The sequence below is a fragment of the Diceros bicornis genome, chromosome 32 (genome assembly GCF_020826845.1).
Source record: "Diceros bicornis minor isolate mBicDic1 chromosome 32, mDicBic1.mat.cur, whole genome shotgun sequence".
Taxonomy (NCBI): Eukaryota; Metazoa; Chordata; class Mammalia; order Perissodactyla; family Rhinocerotidae; genus Diceros; species Diceros bicornis.
The window spans coordinates 21339521-21356720 of record NC_080771.1 but is presented as its reverse complement, the minus strand read 5'-3'; the positions used below and the strand labels follow the sequence as shown (position 1 = coordinate 21356720).

The 17200-nt window shown below is 42.4% G+C and overlaps 1 protein-coding gene across 1 annotated transcript; it reads left to right on the top strand.

Annotated features, from left to right (window-relative positions):
• The first annotated feature begins 818 nt into the window (after positions 1–818).
• PSMD7 (proteasome 26S subunit, non-ATPase 7) lies at positions 819–9467 on the top strand. The gene is made up of 7 exons (XM_058528156.1): positions 819–976; positions 3106–3197; positions 4109–4201; positions 4941–5038; positions 5607–5687; positions 7636–7727; positions 8483–9467. Exons 1-7 carry the CDS (start codon positions 903–905, stop codon positions 8925–8927), a joined length of 975 nt encoding a protein of 324 aa, XP_058384139.1. The 5' UTR covers positions 819–902; the 3' UTR covers positions 8928–9467.
• The last annotated feature ends 7733 nt before the right edge of the window (positions 9468–17200 follow it).

The following is a 17200-nucleotide window of genomic DNA, read 5'->3' as shown; positions in this document are numbered from 1 at the left end:
CAACAATATAAACTTTTAAGTAATAGATTTTAAGTAATTTACCTCCTTCTGCAAATAAGCTGAAGTCTTTGTCTCTCACATTTCCCCTTTTAGTCTTCGTTTTTCTTTACTAGCTAAATATCAAAACATATTTCCTTATTGCCTTCCATCTTTTCTTCAAACTTTTTCTAAGTTTTTATTTGAAAATCACTCTGAATGGTCTGACTCTAGGCACAAATTGCGTTCTTCTAGCCCTAGTTAAATGGTATGTAACGTAAAGAGAGGCAGAAAAATATAAAGACAGGTTGATTATCTGCAAAGTGTCCATAGTAAAGATTAAGGAGAAATTCCACGACAATAAAATGAGGATAGTAAGATAAATTACCAAATCTACTTTAAGGATGTGCCCTAACGCTAGAGCTTAAAGTTAGTTCCTCTAAAATATTCTGGGAGATGCTGACTTGAAGCAAAGGCGAACATTTCTGGATGGTGGAAATATTAGTTATTACTATTTATATTTTTTCTTAGTATTTTTTCTAGTGTTCACGCAGGGGCTGGGAGAGCTGGAAAGGCACTGAGGCGAAAAGCCATCGTAGGTGACAGTGCAGGCTAAATACCAGGAGGTTAACCTTTATCGCTCTCCAGTGTCCCTTTAGCTTTCAAGACCAGGGAAACCCATACGTCGCCAGTCACCCATGCCGGATCCCGCCTTCCTCCGGCATTTCCCCTCCTCAAGATGGCGGCAGGAGCGACAGTCCGGGCACAGCGCGCACAGCACTCTGGGAGCGGAAGAAGGGCGCCTCGCGGCGGCGGCCGAGCCGGAAGAGGAGGAGCTGGGCCTGCAGGATCCCCGGGAATTGCTGCCGCTGCGGTGGTGTTTGCGGGTCGCCGGGAGCGGGGCCTGGCGGCCGGGGTGTGTCGCGATGCCGGAGTTGGCGGTGCAGAAGGTGGTGGTCCACCCCCTGGTGCTGCTCAGTGTGGTGGATCATTTCAACCGGTGAGCGGGCAGCGCAGGGCGGCCTAGCGGGGCCGGCGGCGCTGCCGCTGCTGAGTCACCGGCACGCTGGGAACGGCGCGGCCGCCGCGGGGGCGCTGATGGGTCGGGGGTGGCCGTGACTCGCGGAGGGGCCCAGACCAACCTCGGTTTACGAAGCCCAAGTCACCCAGCATCGTCCCCCGCTCCGCCGGCACTCCGGGAACTGGGCTGTCGTTCTTTCTGCCCAAGTCCGTACGGTGCCAGAGAATGGGGGGCAAGCTTCAGTTGGCCCTGATCCCCGAGGCCTCGTGCCCATCTGTCACCTCGTCCGCCCCCTTACACCCAAAAGACCCCGTGTCTCGTAGGAAAGCCCTTCAGACTCACGCTTCTGTGTCTCTCAAGGCTGTCACCGAAATTCCGGTCTCAGCGCCCTGCAGGGCTTCCTGGAAGAGCTGTGATTCTAACTTGTGAAAGTTTCTAAGTGGGAATCTGGTTTGACGGTAGCTTAAAACATAGATGAAGTGTTAAGTTTTTATTTTAAAAATGAGACCAGTTGGAGATTTTTGGCATAAATGAGTAAAATAAGAAAACATCCCGCCGATGTTTCTCAGCCTTCCCTTGCTTGTTTTCGAGCTGTTTATCTCGCTGGACCTGTTAAACGTGTTCATAAGTTTTACAAGATAATTACTTGACTTGGCAAATGTAAAGACCCAGTTGGGAGCATCTGCTGTAAAGTCATAGCTGCTGAGTGCCCATTCTCTTGCAACTTGCTTGGTACAACTCCTAATTCAACCAGAGCCAAAAACAAACTCGAGAGTCCGTAAGGTTTAGGGTCCCCAGTTCAGTCCCATTGCTTTGTAGGACCCTCAGCCTAACAGGATATATAGGCTTACCCACTGTACAGCAGTTCCTATTTTTCTCCCATACAATACTAGAGGTGCAATGGGGTAAGGCACCATTTCAGTTCTATAGGGTAAATTCAACAAACACTGGGTAAGGACATAGTGCAGGCAGACACTGTGAGCTGCTGTGTCAGATAACAAATGTAGGTTTTTAAAAAAACTCTAATGGATTTTTGTAGACCAAAAGAAAAGCCCACAAGTGTGGAAGTTTCCTTTGAAGTGTAGAAGCTCAATACCTAAGATTTCCCAAAAAATTAGAACCACCAGGAACACAGAATCCTTAACTTTGATCCAAACCCCAAATTTAGTAAACATTTATAAATATGCGACACCATGTGATTAGGTAAATAATACTGTGAAACCAGTGACTTTTAAGGAATTATAGTTCATTTCACAGCTTTCCTTTGAACACAGAATTATATTATTTCTATATCTCACATTTGCTGTGGTTAAAGGAGAATTCTACATGAAGACCAGTGAAATGGGACTGTATAAGTGAAATACTTGTAGCTCTTTAGGACACCAATCGCTGGGGAGGTTTGATATGGAGATAGAAATTCTGAAGTAAGGTCTTCACTCATTCAGCCCGCCTCTCAGTGTGATTAGTCACCAGCTTACTTCTGACTTCTGCGTAATTAAGCCATTCAGAGAGAGCACAAATGGCACACACGGGCCTCTGGGTCAGAATTGCTTTCTGAGCCCCTAGACAGCACAAAGAATTATAACATCTAGTGGGGCTTATGGACATGAATAGATGTTCCAGAGAAGAGTTGGCAAGCTGGACCATAAAACTGGTTCTACTTTAGTATCTTTATCCCTGAGATTTTAGGATAGAGGAGATAGGGAAAATTTAAAGGAGAAAGGTAAGCTGCAAGGGAAAAAATAAAGTTAAATGTGATAACATAACTTAAATGTGTTTTTCAAACACCAACCATATAGCATTTTAAAACCCTAAGATCTGGAGAGTTTTCATTTTCTCCATTTTAAATTTCTGTAAAGTTTGAGACTTTTTTCCAAGCATGTATTACTTTGCAGTCAACAGTGAGTAAAAAGTGCCAGAGTACAAAGTTCATGAATTACCCATTATATTTATTAGAATTTAATATTAAGGACTAACCTAACTATTACATTTGGTTAGTAGGATTAGTTCCCTACTAAGCTAAATTGTATTTCCTGTTGAATATCTACTTGTTGGGTCCACACCTCTCTGTGTGCCTATCCAGACTGACCTTCTGTTTTCTCATTCAGAATAGGCAAGGTTGGAAACCAGAAGCGTGTTGTTGGTGTGCTTTTGGGGTCATGGCAAAAGAAAGTACTCGATGTATCCAACAGTTTTGCAGGTAAAAGACAAATTTTAGTCCATTATACCTCAATTTTTAAAATAAATACAAAGACAAATTTTACATCTTTCTGAGCATGGTTAAGATGTCAATTAACTTTAAAAAAAGAAAGAAAGCAACTTCTGTGGTTTCCTTTTTTTTTTTCACTACAACCAAGAGAGTCTATTTCAGAATTGCTCAAGTATAGAAAAGCGAGGCAAAAGGCTACACACTGAACTAGATAGTAAATATTTTAAGCTTGCAGACCGTACAGTCTCCCTTGGAACTGCTCAGCTCTGCTGTTGTGGCAGAAAGGCAACTACATATAGACAATATGTAGACAAACGAGTAGCTGTATTGTAGTAAAACTTTGTAAAATCAGGTAGCTGGTGTAGTTTGTAAACCCCTGCACTAGAGTATTAACCATGGTTATGGGTAAGCAAGGGGGAGATAACGACCATTACCTTTTACTGTTTCATCAGTCTTTACAGGAATATATCCATGTATTTTATGATTAAAGCAACAACAGTAAAGAGGAACAAAATAATTGCTGGCATGACCTCTGGACTAGAGGTCACCACTCCACCATCTAAAAGGACCAGGCAGTAATGTAATTTGCCAAAGGGGAAATATGAGGAAGTGATGGAGCTCTTAGCAAACTAAAGAGCATGCGTCCTTTTTAAAGGGGGCAGCCTCTAGCTGGCTCTCGCCAGTTGTTGCCAGGTCCTTCGATTTTCCAAGAGAACCTGGAAGTCTGGATTTTTATGTGAAATCTCCCAGTTTTTAACAAGAACAGTTAAAAAATAATTTTAATGCTGTGTTGGACAAACCAAACACGTGGGTCACATCTGGCCTAGCGTCTCCAGTTGTGACCTGTGCTCTAGCGTTCCATCTAGCACCCTAAACTAAACTTTATTTTTTTTTCTCTTTAGTCCCTTTTGATGAAGATGACAAAGATGATTCTGTCTGGTTTTTAGACCATGATTATTTGGAAAACATGTATGGAATGTTTAAGAAGGTCAATGGTATGTCTTGATTTTTTTAAGAAGGCATTGTGGCATTGATGTGTGTGTACGTGTGTGTGTGTGTGTGTGTGTGTGTGTACATACACACACGCGCCCCAAATATTTTTTCTAAGTATTCCCTTTTCTTTGTTTAATGTCAGAGGTCCTTTCACTTAGCTAGACTTAAAGTAAGACTAGTGGTAGTAGAGGAATGAGATAGAATAAATGAGAAACTAGAGTGGCAGTTTAAGGCCAGGTAGACCACCTAGGTTTCAGGGGAGAGAGCTAGCCCTCTGCAACAGAAAAGCAAAGAACTATCAAATAAAATCCACCTGCCCCTAGAGCTTTAGTACCACCAGGGTAAATATATCTCTCTATCACATGTATCATTTTCATTTTATATCATTACAGCAACCACATTGCTTTGGAAATGTTTATTCCCACAACACTCCCAGGTGCAATCTGTGTGACATGAACTTGCATTTGTTTATATATTGCCTTGGAATTGTTTTCTGGTTGTTTCATGTATGAATGGTCTCCTAAACTAGTCTGAATTATGGATGTCTCTGGATTTCCCTTGCTCCTTATTTTCTGAGAATTCTGTTTTTTGACTTTTAGATTTCCTAAGTATGTTAGAGTTTAGGTATCTTGAATTTTGAAAAAGGTAGAGAACATAATTACTGGAGTTCTAACCACTTTTGAGGGAATTATGTAGCTCTTCAGGTAACAATTCAAACCCACTAATTTTTTTCTTTCCCAGCCAGAGAAAGAATAGTTGGGTGGTACCACACAGGCCCTAAACTACACAAGAATGACATCGCTATCAATGAACTCATGAAAAGATACTGCCCTAATTCTGTAAGTGCACTCTGTCTTTAAAACTCTTGAATGTTGTTCTTTGCTAGCAACTCAAGTAAGAGCAGCCTGGGAAGGATTTGGGTAGCAAATAACTTTACCACTTTTTCTCTGTAAGCTTGTCACTTGTAGTGTTTTCTGTAGTATGCAGTAACGCAATGTATTTAGTAAGTTACAGTAAACATCTGCTAAGTGTCAGATATATAAGTTACCTTCCTGAATCCTCTCAATAACTGTATGGGGTTGTTATCCTCTTTCAGTGAGAAAACTGATGTTAGGAATGGTTAGTGAGGTCTTGTAAGTGGTGGGCCAGGATTAAAATGTTGACTGTCTTGACTCTAATTTCCTTGTGCTTGATAACCACACTGTACTACCTCTCAGCTTATTAATGGATGGGGGTGAAGAGCAGAGCAAATGATGAGATAATTTGAAATGTAAACTCATTTTTCCTGAAAATTCTGACTCATGTCTATTTGAGTAAATGAAAAAGCTTCAGTAATCAGAAGAATGCTGTAGTTACTCCTTAGGTTCTCAGTGTGGGCAGGTTTGCTAAGATGTGTTTTTCTGCCAGGTATTGGTCATTATTGACGTGAAGCCAAAGGATCTGGGACTGCCCACAGAAGCATATATTTCAGTGGAAGAAGTTCATGATGTAAGTCATCTTGCTATGAGTCTAGGAGATTCGATTTGCTACTTGTTGGGTGTTTGGGGTGTTTTTTCCATTTTCAAGTCATCAAGTCAACAAATCCTTTATTTCTCTATAACAGAAAGTTGTTGGTTTCTGTCAGCAGTTTGATACTATGTGTTTTTACCCTTGAGTGATTCTAAAATCACCAAATTTTAGAAATAGAGAGGACCGTAGAAATCTAAAGTCCCCTTTTACAAATGAAATTGAGGCCCAGAGTAATCAAATGCCCAGAGGTGTGCACAGCAAAGTAAATGCAGAGTCTGGTGAGCTGAGTCTTAGTCTAATGTGATTTGTACTGTCGGGCCCCCTCTGGGCTATATTCCTTTCTCCTTGAAGAATTTTAATCCCTATGGACTAGATCATAGGTTTTCAGAGAGAGTAAGTCAGAGCTGCCCGGAGCTAGATGGCAAGACCCATCTGTGTGATTTTACAGCTGAATACTCAGCTCCACGGCATCCAGTACCTGCTGTGGGGTTCGTAGCTTGTGCTTTGGGTATAGACAGGAAGAGCTGCCGGGATAGCTTTTTTTCTATTTCCAGGAAAATTGAACTCAGATTCTAGGATAGGATTTGAGATGAAACTCTCTATGAGTTTTGTTCTGAGCATAAAATATTTGCACTTAGGGTGTGCAGAGAGCTCAGTGTTGAATTTCCAAAGTCAAAAGTCTGAGGAGTAGATTAAAGTCTGTCTTTAGCCTTATATTTATTGTTATATTCAGTTTTAAAACGTGGAAAAAGATATTTTAGGTTAGCTCCCTGCCACTGTTTCTTGCACTGAGCTCTGCCCTCCTGTTTCTCTTTTTGCCTTGCTACCAGGGAGCTTAGATCCAAATATGTTGCCTCGTTTCAATAAGGCTTTCGTCCCTGGTCTTGATAACAGTTGTTTTCTGGTTAATTTTTACGCTGCCTCTTTCAAAAAGAAATTTGAGGCTGCTTGACACACATGTGCATGTGCGCACACCCCCCAATGAAACAAGATTTTTTAATAGGGGATAGAGGGGACATAAGGGTCATATTATAAGATGAAGCTAAGGAAAAATTAGTACCTAAAAAAGCATGCCATGAAGTCCTGCAAGATTGTTAAAGGCTCTGACCCTCCTAGCATACAAAGCCAAGAGGAGAATGCCATATGCCGAATTCACACTGTCCTGGAAAGATAATAACAGCTAATGTTTATACCACTTAGTGTAAGTTAAGGGACTTTCCCAAGATCTTGCAGCCCCCTTATCACTTACGTGGCAGAGCCAGACTTGGAACCCAGGCAGTCTGGCTACAGAGTCTGTGCTCTCACTGCTGTGTGTCCCGCCTTGCAAACATTTCATAGCTTTTACAGGAGATGTACAACTTGTTCTGGCACTAGATCTAAGAAAAGTTCCTCCTGAGTCCTGAAGTCACTAGGTGATACAGTGAACTACATCCACTGGTGGGTCCTTTGATTAATTCAGGCCACGAGAAAGCCAGTTATTCTGACTGCATTGTTTTGGTGCTCTGATATCATTTGATCTAAGAAACAATAGATGATTAAAAGTTATATTTTCTGACATCAGCTTGCTTCAAGTGCAGGTATTCTATATATTTCCTGTTCTAGAAAGAATTATATTCCTTAAAATTCAGCCTAGTTGAGAGTTCTGAGTATCCATCCCCACTGTGGGCTTGAGAGAATATCAAGATTTTCCTCAGAAACAAGCTAGTGATGATGCTGCAGCAGACCTCGTCACTGAACAGGACTACTCTGATTTTAGCTTAGAAGACTAAGCTTTGAAAGCAAACTTGACCCACCTTTGCCATGGAAAACCCAGTAATGCACCCATGAAGTGATTTGACTTAGAGCAGAAGAATCAAGGTGTGAAAAGGAACATGTGCCAGTTTGTTTGTTTATAAGCAAATAACTATAGTTAAGTCTCCTCTTCCAGGATGGAACTCCAACCTCAAAAACATTTGAACATGTAACCAGTGAAATTGGAGCAGAGGAAGCTGAGGAAGTCGGAGTGGAACACTTGTTACGGTGAGGCTTGGGATGCATCAGCGTCATAAGCAGCCCCAGAGGCTGCTCGGTGAAAGGAAGAGATCCATATCAGGAGTGTGGAGACCTGGGTTCTAGTCCTAGGTCATCTCTAAAGCGTCTTGAGTTAGGGTTTATGACTGTGGATAGGACACGTTGTCTGGAAACTGTAATGCTGACTGTGACAGGAGCAGATGTGTGAAGGAAAGGCAAGCGTGGGCTCTTCCCGTGTACATCCTTTCCAGTGAATGTGGCTAGCCAGTGTTCTGCAGAGAATCTACATCTTGGGATGGGTTTTATTTTACAATACTCTACTTACGTAACTCTGACTTATCAAAAAGGTCATAGTTTTTCTCAAACAATAAGATTCCTTCCAGTTCAAAAAGTTTCTGCTGACTGATTTAAGCTTCTCACAACATCATATAGATGCAGGTGGAGAAAATGCCACCCTTTTTAGGAACAGGGAAGTTGAAGTAGAGAGCTTTTCTTTTTAAGTGAAAATGGTTTCATTTTAGCTCTCTCTTTTCTTTTGAAAAATGTCTTGTGATGACAAAGATAAAACATATGCCTTCAAATGAAAGCAAAGTTAAGGCAGTTTATACTCAAATCTTTATCAAATGGAGAAGTAACCCTTTTTCTTTTGAAAAACTTGCCCCTCCCCACAAAGCTGGGTGTTTCCTTAGAATGTGAGAGCCTGTGTGTGATAGTGCAGTTCACTGATGCTCTTTCCTGCCTTTTCTGGTTGTTGTTTACTACAGAGACATCAAAGACACTACGGTAGGCACTCTTTCCCAGCGGATCACAAACCAGGTCCATGGTTTGAAGGGACTCAACTCCAAGCTTCTGGATATCAGGAGCTACCTGGAGAAAGTGGCCACAGGCAAGCTGCCCATCAACCACCAGATCATCTACCAGCTGCAGGACGTCTTCAACCTGCTGCCAGACGTCAGCCTGCAGGAGTTTGTCAAGGCCTTTTACCTGAAGACCAATGACCAGATGGTAGTGGTGTATTTGGCTTCGCTGATCCGTTCTGTGGTTGCCCTGCACAACCTCATCAACAACAAAATCGCCAACCGGGATGCAGAGAAGAAGGAAGGGCAGGAAAAAGAAGAGAGCAAAAAGGATAGAAAAGATGACAAAGAGAAAGAAAAAGATAAGGAAAAGAGTGATGTAAAGAAAGAAGAGAAAAAGGAGAAAAAATGAAACATGTAGCTTTTTAATTTGTAAATTAAAATCTTATAAACTAACTCAGTGTGCCACCGGAGGGTTCTTTTCACTTTAAGTGCTTGTCAAACAGCTGTATGGATGAGAGCTCTCCTCCTCAGTCACTGTTGCTGTGGTATTACATGGAAGTGAACGGAGAGAGGGACTGATCTCGAACCTAAACTGCAGTTTAGGCTGCTGTGAGTTGGGGATATAATAGCTCAGGCTTCAGATTGTGTGAGAAAAGTGAAGAGAAGTAAACGTAACATTTTTGGTACTCTTCATTCTTTTATCTATAAAAGCAGGAGTTGAATTTTCCCCATCTCAAAAGATCCTTGGGGTCTGTTTCTGGCAGTTTGCAAAATGGAATGCATGAATGCCATAAGTGCTCTGCCTGGGAACACCTCTGACCCTCCTGAACTCTGTTGAGAATACTGCACCACAGGACTCTTTGGACCCGTAGCTCTGCATTTTCAGGCGTTGGGATCCAGTTCCATATGTTGTTTACCTTCAAAGACAATTAAATGGCTTGATTTTTAAGTCTGTGTTCTAGTCGTTTTTGACTCTGGGAGTGGCGATCCGTTATTTTCAGAAGCAGCCAAGAGAGTCTTTAATTGAAGCTGCCTTAAAGAATTCTTTAGACTTGGACTCTTTTATGAAAGAGAGAGAGTCTCATTCCTTTAAAAACAGCTGTAGTGAGGAGAGCTCTCAAGTGAGCCCAGAAGACCTAGGTCCTAGATTGTGCCTCAGATTCCTCATCTGTGAAGTCCCTAGAGCAGTTTTTCATAATGGACACATTCAGTCACTTCTGCGGTAATAGATGTAAGTACATCAGACCATAAGGTTAGTGTGTATGTTACTGGGGATGGAACAAAGTTCCCCAAAGGAAGTGCTCAAGGCTCCTCTCGGAACAAATCAGGTACTCAGTTGTTTGACATAACAGTCGTTACGTGGATATTAATTTCCTTTCTTGAGCGGTTATGACCTCTTTAAGAGTTCGCTAATGTACCGTATTATTGGATTATTATGGATTATCAATGTTCAAAGACTAAACAATACAGTAAAATAGCACTAAAACTAAGTCACCTGAATCTCAGAAACCACTTCCTAATGTTATAATGCCTCAAAGTTACCAGAAGCACCATTTTTATTCCACAGACCTGCCAAAGAGCTAGTTAGTGGAAGTTTGGGGGTTGATAGTATGATTATAGCTGAGCTTTGATCCTACATAAGTGGAAGCATGCCCACATCAGGGGTTACTTCAAGGTTCATTAAGATTCTGAGACAAAAAGGAATGGTAAAGGAAAAATACTACAGAGAACCAAGTTTTACTTGTCTATTGCTGGAGTCACAAGTCAGGTGGTTGTTGCATCTAATTGAATAAAAGCAATCTGAAATAAATCGTTCAAAGCCTGAGATGTGTTTAAAACGACAGGAGTGTGTTGAAGCGCTTGAGATTCAGTTGCCATGTACAGAACACGCTGATAGAAAGGGAACCTGGAATGGTAACCTCCAGGGAATGGGCAGGAAAGAGCCAGGATGCAATGGTTCTGAGACCAGGCAGGGGAATGAAGAGATCATCCCAGGAGTGGGTCTCTTATGTAAGGGGCAGGGGGCAACTTGAGACCACACAGGATTCAGGTCCACATTCAATAGTATAATCTGGACTTAAAAAGCTTTCCCAGGGTCTAATAAAATAGTACAATGCCACAGGCTTTTAAGCTTGTCTGCATTTGATACATTGAGATGTTTACAGAGCATCTAAGAACTTGGGAATACCCCAGCCTTGTTATATTTAATAGTTTGACCCACATAGGGACAAAATTGACTTCTGCCTTCCTAACAGGATCCTCAATTCATCTACTTCTAACAAAATAGTCTGTAGCCTCTGGAGTCACTTAGGCTCTTTTCTAAGGCAAAATTGCTGCCATCGTATATAAGAGGGTGAGCCACATAAGGCTATTGATGAAGTCTTGCTTGTACAAACAGCAGCTGACTTGACTGCAAACCCCATGGCCCTCACCTAAAATAAAGCTATGTGTTTGTATAGCCTGGCAGTCTCGAGATGAGATTTCTAAACTACTTGTGTTCTTTTTTAAAACATTAAAAAAGTATCCTGGAAAAAGTTTGACCCTGAGTCTGCATCTCATATCCATAGTTTTAACGTTACTTTCACTTTCATTTCCAAACATTTCATAACGATTCCTTAGAGTTCAGGCTGCTCCTGCTACACACGTTTCAGAGAGGATGGTATTTATTCCTTACTGGTTTTCTATTTGATAACTACCATCTGAAATATCCCTGAACTTATAGGTTAGTTATCCTTAATAGATGGAAACGATCAGAGTGGATCAACAGCTTTGGGCCAACGTTCAATATTCTTTAATTTTGCTCAAATCATCAATCACTAAAGGGACAAAGGGAAGTAATTTTGATCGAGGGGCTACCTTGTTACTTCATCAACATGCAAGATGTAAAGTCAGCCTTTCCAGCAGGAATTAGCAACCCAGAATACTTCAATTTCTAGAGGACCCTGCAGCTAGGAGAACTCAACCATATACAATTTTTTTTTTAATATTTTTATTTTTATTTATTTATTTTTTCCCCCAAAGCCCCAGGAGATAGTTGTATGTCATAGGTGCACATCCTTCTAGTTGCTGTATGTGGGACGCAGCCTCAGCATGGCCGGAGAAGTGGTGCGTCGGTGTGCGCCCGGGATCCGAACCCGGGCCGCCAGCAGCGGAGCGCACGCACTTTAACCGCTAAGCCACCGGGCTGGCCCTCAACCATATACAATTACTTTCACTTCAAATAAAAGACTTCACACAGGTCCTCATAAAAGAATGAAATATCCCATTCACTGGGAAGTTATGAACAGGCCTTTTCTTCTACCATTTTCCTACAAAAATATCTATAAAGTAGAAATAAGACTTGGGAATGAATTAGGACTGTTTGTTACACTACAACACGCTAACAAAACGACTTCATCTGCCCCTATCCCGGGAAATGGGAAGGACATGGGGCATATTGCAAAGGCAGAAAAACATTTGTTTTATGTGACCCACAAGAGATCTCTACAGCTTCCCTAAACAAATTCATTCCAAATTATACATAATATAGGCAAGTACTGATTTGCGTATCTCTATGCCATTCAACTCGGCATTATCTGGTTTTACCTGGGAGCAACAGTGAGTTCAGATCTTTCAAAAAAAAATTAATGGCTATTCTTGTTGGGGAAGTAAGTAGAAAGTAACTCAGAAAGTAAGGAAATGGAATTAGGGAAAGAAAATAGGGGGAAAAAAGGAAGAAGAAACTATGGAAGTTAATATGCTTCCACGGCCTAAATCAAGAGAAATCTTTCTATGCATTCCTCTTTGGACCCAATCCGTTCCTCGACACTAGATGGCACCATTGACTCTCTCTGCTCTTGGCCAGAGACATTTGATTGCCAGTTCAGCACAGAATTGGGAACCTTCCCCAAAGTTGCTTCCCTTCACTTTTGCTTTTGGCTGCAACCACCCAGGCAAGATTTGGAAGGAATCTGGAGAGTGTATGGGTGCAAAATAGATTGAGTCAAGTTGCCACACCTCCACCCTTGCTGCCCACACTACTGCTCGGGCAATGAATATACAAGGTTTTCTCTGCCCTTCAGATGGTTCACATTTTGATTTTCCTCACTGCCGATACCACTCCTGATTTAAGGACCATATTCAGTGGTGTGCTGGTAAATGTGTAACAACCAGTTCTCCAAAAAAGAGGAGGAGGGGTGTTGATTGGTAGCCTTTGCCAATTTCCCTGGCGTAAATACTCCCACAACTGCTGATGTCAAGACACCAACATGAGTTGGGAAGAGATGCACAGAAGCACAGCATTATATAGTATCACCTAAATACAGATACAACAGACAAAAATAACCTCAAGAACACACATGATAGTAAAATAATTAGAATATGATGCATTTTGAATATATATTACCTTTTTAGATATAATTTATTTCATTGTGAATTTATACAATTTACCTAATGCATTAGAATCTTTGGGAATCTGTGTTTTTAAGATGCCCTCCATGTGGTTCCTGCACACATGGAAGTTAGAGAATCTTTATTTTGATGTAGACAAACAATCAACTTTTTGCCTTATGGTTAGCACTCTGTGGATCATATTTTAAAAAGTCCTTTCCCAGCTCAAGATCTCCTCTCATACATACATGTCTATTACACTCCATGAAGTGTCTTCCTTTTCTGCACCTAGACATGCATGTCAACCTCTATCTGTACACTATAGCTCAAGACTGAGCAATAATAACAGTGTGGCTAATCTTTTAACCAAAATAACCAACTCAGATCCTTAGTTCATCTATTCTCCTTTATTTCCTCATTTTCAACCCTGGCTTTATCCCAACCTCTTACCCCTTAGCATATAAACACTCAATTCTCTCTCATCTCAGAGACACAGACACACACACACCTGCTTTCTGCATCCTCCACTGTAGCCCTTTCTCTGTCCTTCTTTTCACAGTTAACTTCAGCAAATAGCTGTTTATGTTTGTTGCTTTCTCTTCATCTTCCAGGCATTTCTTTAATCTTAAGCAATCTGGCTTTCATCCCCACCACTCCACTAACAACCCTCACCAAAGTCACCAATGGCTTCCACTTTGCCAATCCAGTAGACCCTTCTCAGCCCTGACCTCGCTTGACTTGACCTCCGTAAGCTCCTATCTTGGCTCTCTTCTCTGCTTTCTTTGGACCCTCATGGGCCCCTTTTGCTCAGTTTTCTCAAGAGCTTCATCTTACTCAACCTATCACTTACATATTTTTTAAAATCCTCAATCTATCTGATGCCTCTGATTCCAGTACTTGTTCCTCATCTTTAATCCATATCCTGGCTGGTCACCCACTCACCCAGAATTTGGGAGTCATACTGGTCACTCTGCTCACCTTCAGCCTCTGCATTCAGCCACCTGTTGGTCCTACCACGTGGACCATCTCTGACATCTGCCCTCTTCACTCCCACTGCCCCCGCCTATGTTCAAACGTTCATCTGTCTCTTCTGTTCTGTTGCTAGGACTGCCTACCTGCAACTCCTGCTTACCTCCTCACCTTCCCTCTCCGCCATATTCTATCCTCATGCCAGGGTCAACCTGGCTGGAAGACGAACCTCAGATGGAGAGAGCTGCTTGCATCTTACTCCTCAGTTCCTGACTCACTAGCATCATCATCACTTTTAAGGCCCTTCTCTTGCTTGATTTTTTTTTACCTTTATCTGATTTCTGCTATCATTCTAAGCCCCCCTCACACACATACACACAATTGATAGACACTTAAATGTGTTTGATAAATGTCCTTAGGTATGGATGGATCCTGAAAGAATATGCAGTGTAATGTTGTATGTGCATGTATCATATATATATTGCTCCCTTTCAATCTCGTTCTTTCTTACCTTTTTTATTCAAAACAATATTTTAAAGATCTATCCTCACTGCTGTATGGATAGACCCATCTAGTTCATAACTTTTAACTGCTTGTCACAAAGGAATACTGTGTATTCCTCAAATCCCATTTCATCTTCCTCATTCCTGACACACTACAAACTATACTTATCACCCATTTTGCTGTTAGAGAGGGCCGTGAGGTTACTCTGAAAATGAAGAGATGTGAGCGGGCAGAGGCCGCTTCCTCTGCCTTGGCAATAGAGGAAGGACATGGTAAGACCCACCCTAACCTGCCAATCTCATCTCACACCCTTCCTGCTCACCCATCTGTGCTCAGCCACATCAGCCTTCTACCCATTCCTGGAACATGCCAGTCTCTTTCCCACTCAGGCCACTTTACCTGATGGGCCCAACCCTGGATGTGGCTCTTTGCTTGACTGGCTCTTTCTTATCTTTCAGGTCTCCAGGCTGAAACACGTCTTTTGAGATGCTTTCCCTAAAGTCCCATCTAAAGTAGACCCTTTCACCCCATCCCACTTTCCCACATTCTTCTCTGTCATATTATCCAGGGTACAGCATGGTAACTGTAGTCAACAATACTGTATTGTATGCTTGAATGTTGCTAAGAGAGTAAATCTTAAATGTTCTCAACAACAACAAAATGGTAATTATGTAAGGTGGTGGATGTGTTAACTAACGTTGTTGTGGTAATCATTTTGCAATATATACATGTTTCAAATCATCACCTTGTATACCTTAAACTTATGTTTATGTTATATGTCAATTATACCTCAATAAAGCTGGAAAAAATACTTAGCCAGGGGCTTCCTGTACCCCACGGCAGACAGCTGATGCACCAGGAGATCAGGGATGGGATAAGAGTCAAAGTTTAATTCATGAGCTACTCCTCCCCACCCCATATATATACTCCACGTTTTAAACAATTACAAGGAGTTAGCAAACAACCATGACCATAAAATGCAAAAGTTCAAGGGTCAAATGAATTCCCTCCTGGAAGAAACAATGTTTCCAAACTCACAGCCCACCAGGGCCCAGATGCTCGGGATGGAGGCCACTATTGAGGCAGGAGATGTGTCCCTTGAGCCAACCACAGTGGGAGTCCTGGAGCTGCAAAGGGCCATCCTTCAGGCCAGTTTACTGCTGTAATGGTATCACCTACCCTGCTACTCACTCTGTAATTACACAGGAAACAGACCCAAAATTGTCCTTGAGAGACTGGACACAACTCTTGCCGACTGGGTTTGTCTGGAAGCCCAGATAAGCACTAACGACACCCATAGGCAGAGTGCCACAGTTGCAGGCGGGCCAGACCCCGGGCCTCTGGGACCATCAGTGCTGCCCGGCAAATGTCAGGCCATGGGCTGGGGGCAGAGATTGAAATTACTCCCGCTTCCCAGGATTTTCTTTCCCCAAGAAAAGGAAGAAGAGTGATACTGGTACCTTTTGTGCCTGTATTCCTGGTTACAGGAATCTCCATACCATGGCTCTTTCATTTGTTAAAAATCATGGCCACATTCAGGACCCAGGGCATGGAAGAGATGCTAATCCAAGGACATTTAATCTGACCTAGGATGGTAATATTAGTTATCTATTGCTGCAAAACAAATTACCATAAACGTTAGCAACTTAAAATAACACACATTATTATCTCACAGTTTCTGTGGGTCAGGCGGCCTGGTACAACCTAGCTGGGTCCTCTGCTCAGGGATGCTCACAGGCGGCAATCAAGGTGTTGGTGGGCTGCAGCCACCTCGAGGTTGCAAGCAAATGTGGTTGTTGGCAGAATTCAATTCCTCCAGGCTGTCGGACTGAGGGGCTCAGTTCCTCACTGGCTGTTGACATGAAGCTGTCCTCGGTCCCTTGCCACATGGGCTTCTCCAACACAGGAGCTTGCTTCATCAAAGCACACAAGCCAAGAAGGCAATGGAGAGCCAGCTAGCAAGAAGTCGGTCACAATTCTTTGTAATTTAATCACAGAAGAGACAGCCCATCACCTTTGCTGTATCCTAGTGGTTAGAAGCAAGTCACTAGACCAGCTCCACTCAAGGGGAGGGGCTAACACCAGGAGGATGTGAATATCAGGACCGGGTCATGGCGGGGCCACCTAAGAAATCTGCCTCCCACAGACAGGTACAGGAATTAACCAGGGTAATCCACAATCGCCTACAGTGGGGTTTTCATTTTTAATTTCAGTGTCTGATTAATGTCTTAGAATGAAGATAATGTTAGTAGAAAATGCAGAAGTCAAACATCCCTCTTGTTTATAAGCAGGACTACCTATTGCCACCATTGGCCATGGAGATAACAAAACAAAACAAAACAAACTCCCAGTGTTCATAACCAAGTCAGTCCTTTTAGAGAGGGGAGGCGCAAAATCATGGCTGATTTGCAAAAATTCAATTCTGACATGTATTTACCTTTTCTCCCTCCTAAGACCCCATTAAAATGATAGTGAATGAATGTTAAACATTTCCCATTTTGCCCTGGCCATTTGGCCCAATTTGGAATGTAGCATCTGAGAGGTGGACAGGGGACTTCAACACATTTCTGGGAAGGAGAAACACAGGAGCAGTGGGAGCCCCAGCCACGATTTCACGTGGAAGGAGCTTAGCCAAGGAGGGTTCTGGGGAGCCTCGCAGAACCCAGAACGGCTTAGGCCCGAGAGAGGTCCCAGTTAGTGCCATGAGGGTAAACACAGCAGACTAGTTGAAAGTCAACATAACGAAACAGTCAAGCCCCCTTCGGGACCTCTGCACATAGGTTGGCAGTTGTAAGCTGTGCCCCCCGGCAGACCTATCAAAGGAAAGAAGGTTAACTGAGG

Bases quoted from the DNA above. Each gene is read 5' to 3' on its own strand.
- PSMD7 (XM_058528156.1), top strand. From the start codon at position 903: ATGCCGGAGTTGGCGGTGCAGAAGGTGGTGGTCCACCCCCTGGTGCTG. The intron at 5,039-5,606 runs GTAAGTGCACTC...TTTTTCTGCCAG, and splicing joins AAAGATACTGCCCTAATTCT to GTATTGGTCATTATTGACGT. The intron at 5,688-7,635 runs GTAAGTCATCTT...CTCCTCTTCCAG, and splicing joins CAGTGGAAGAAGTTCATGAT to GATGGAACTCCAACCTCAAA.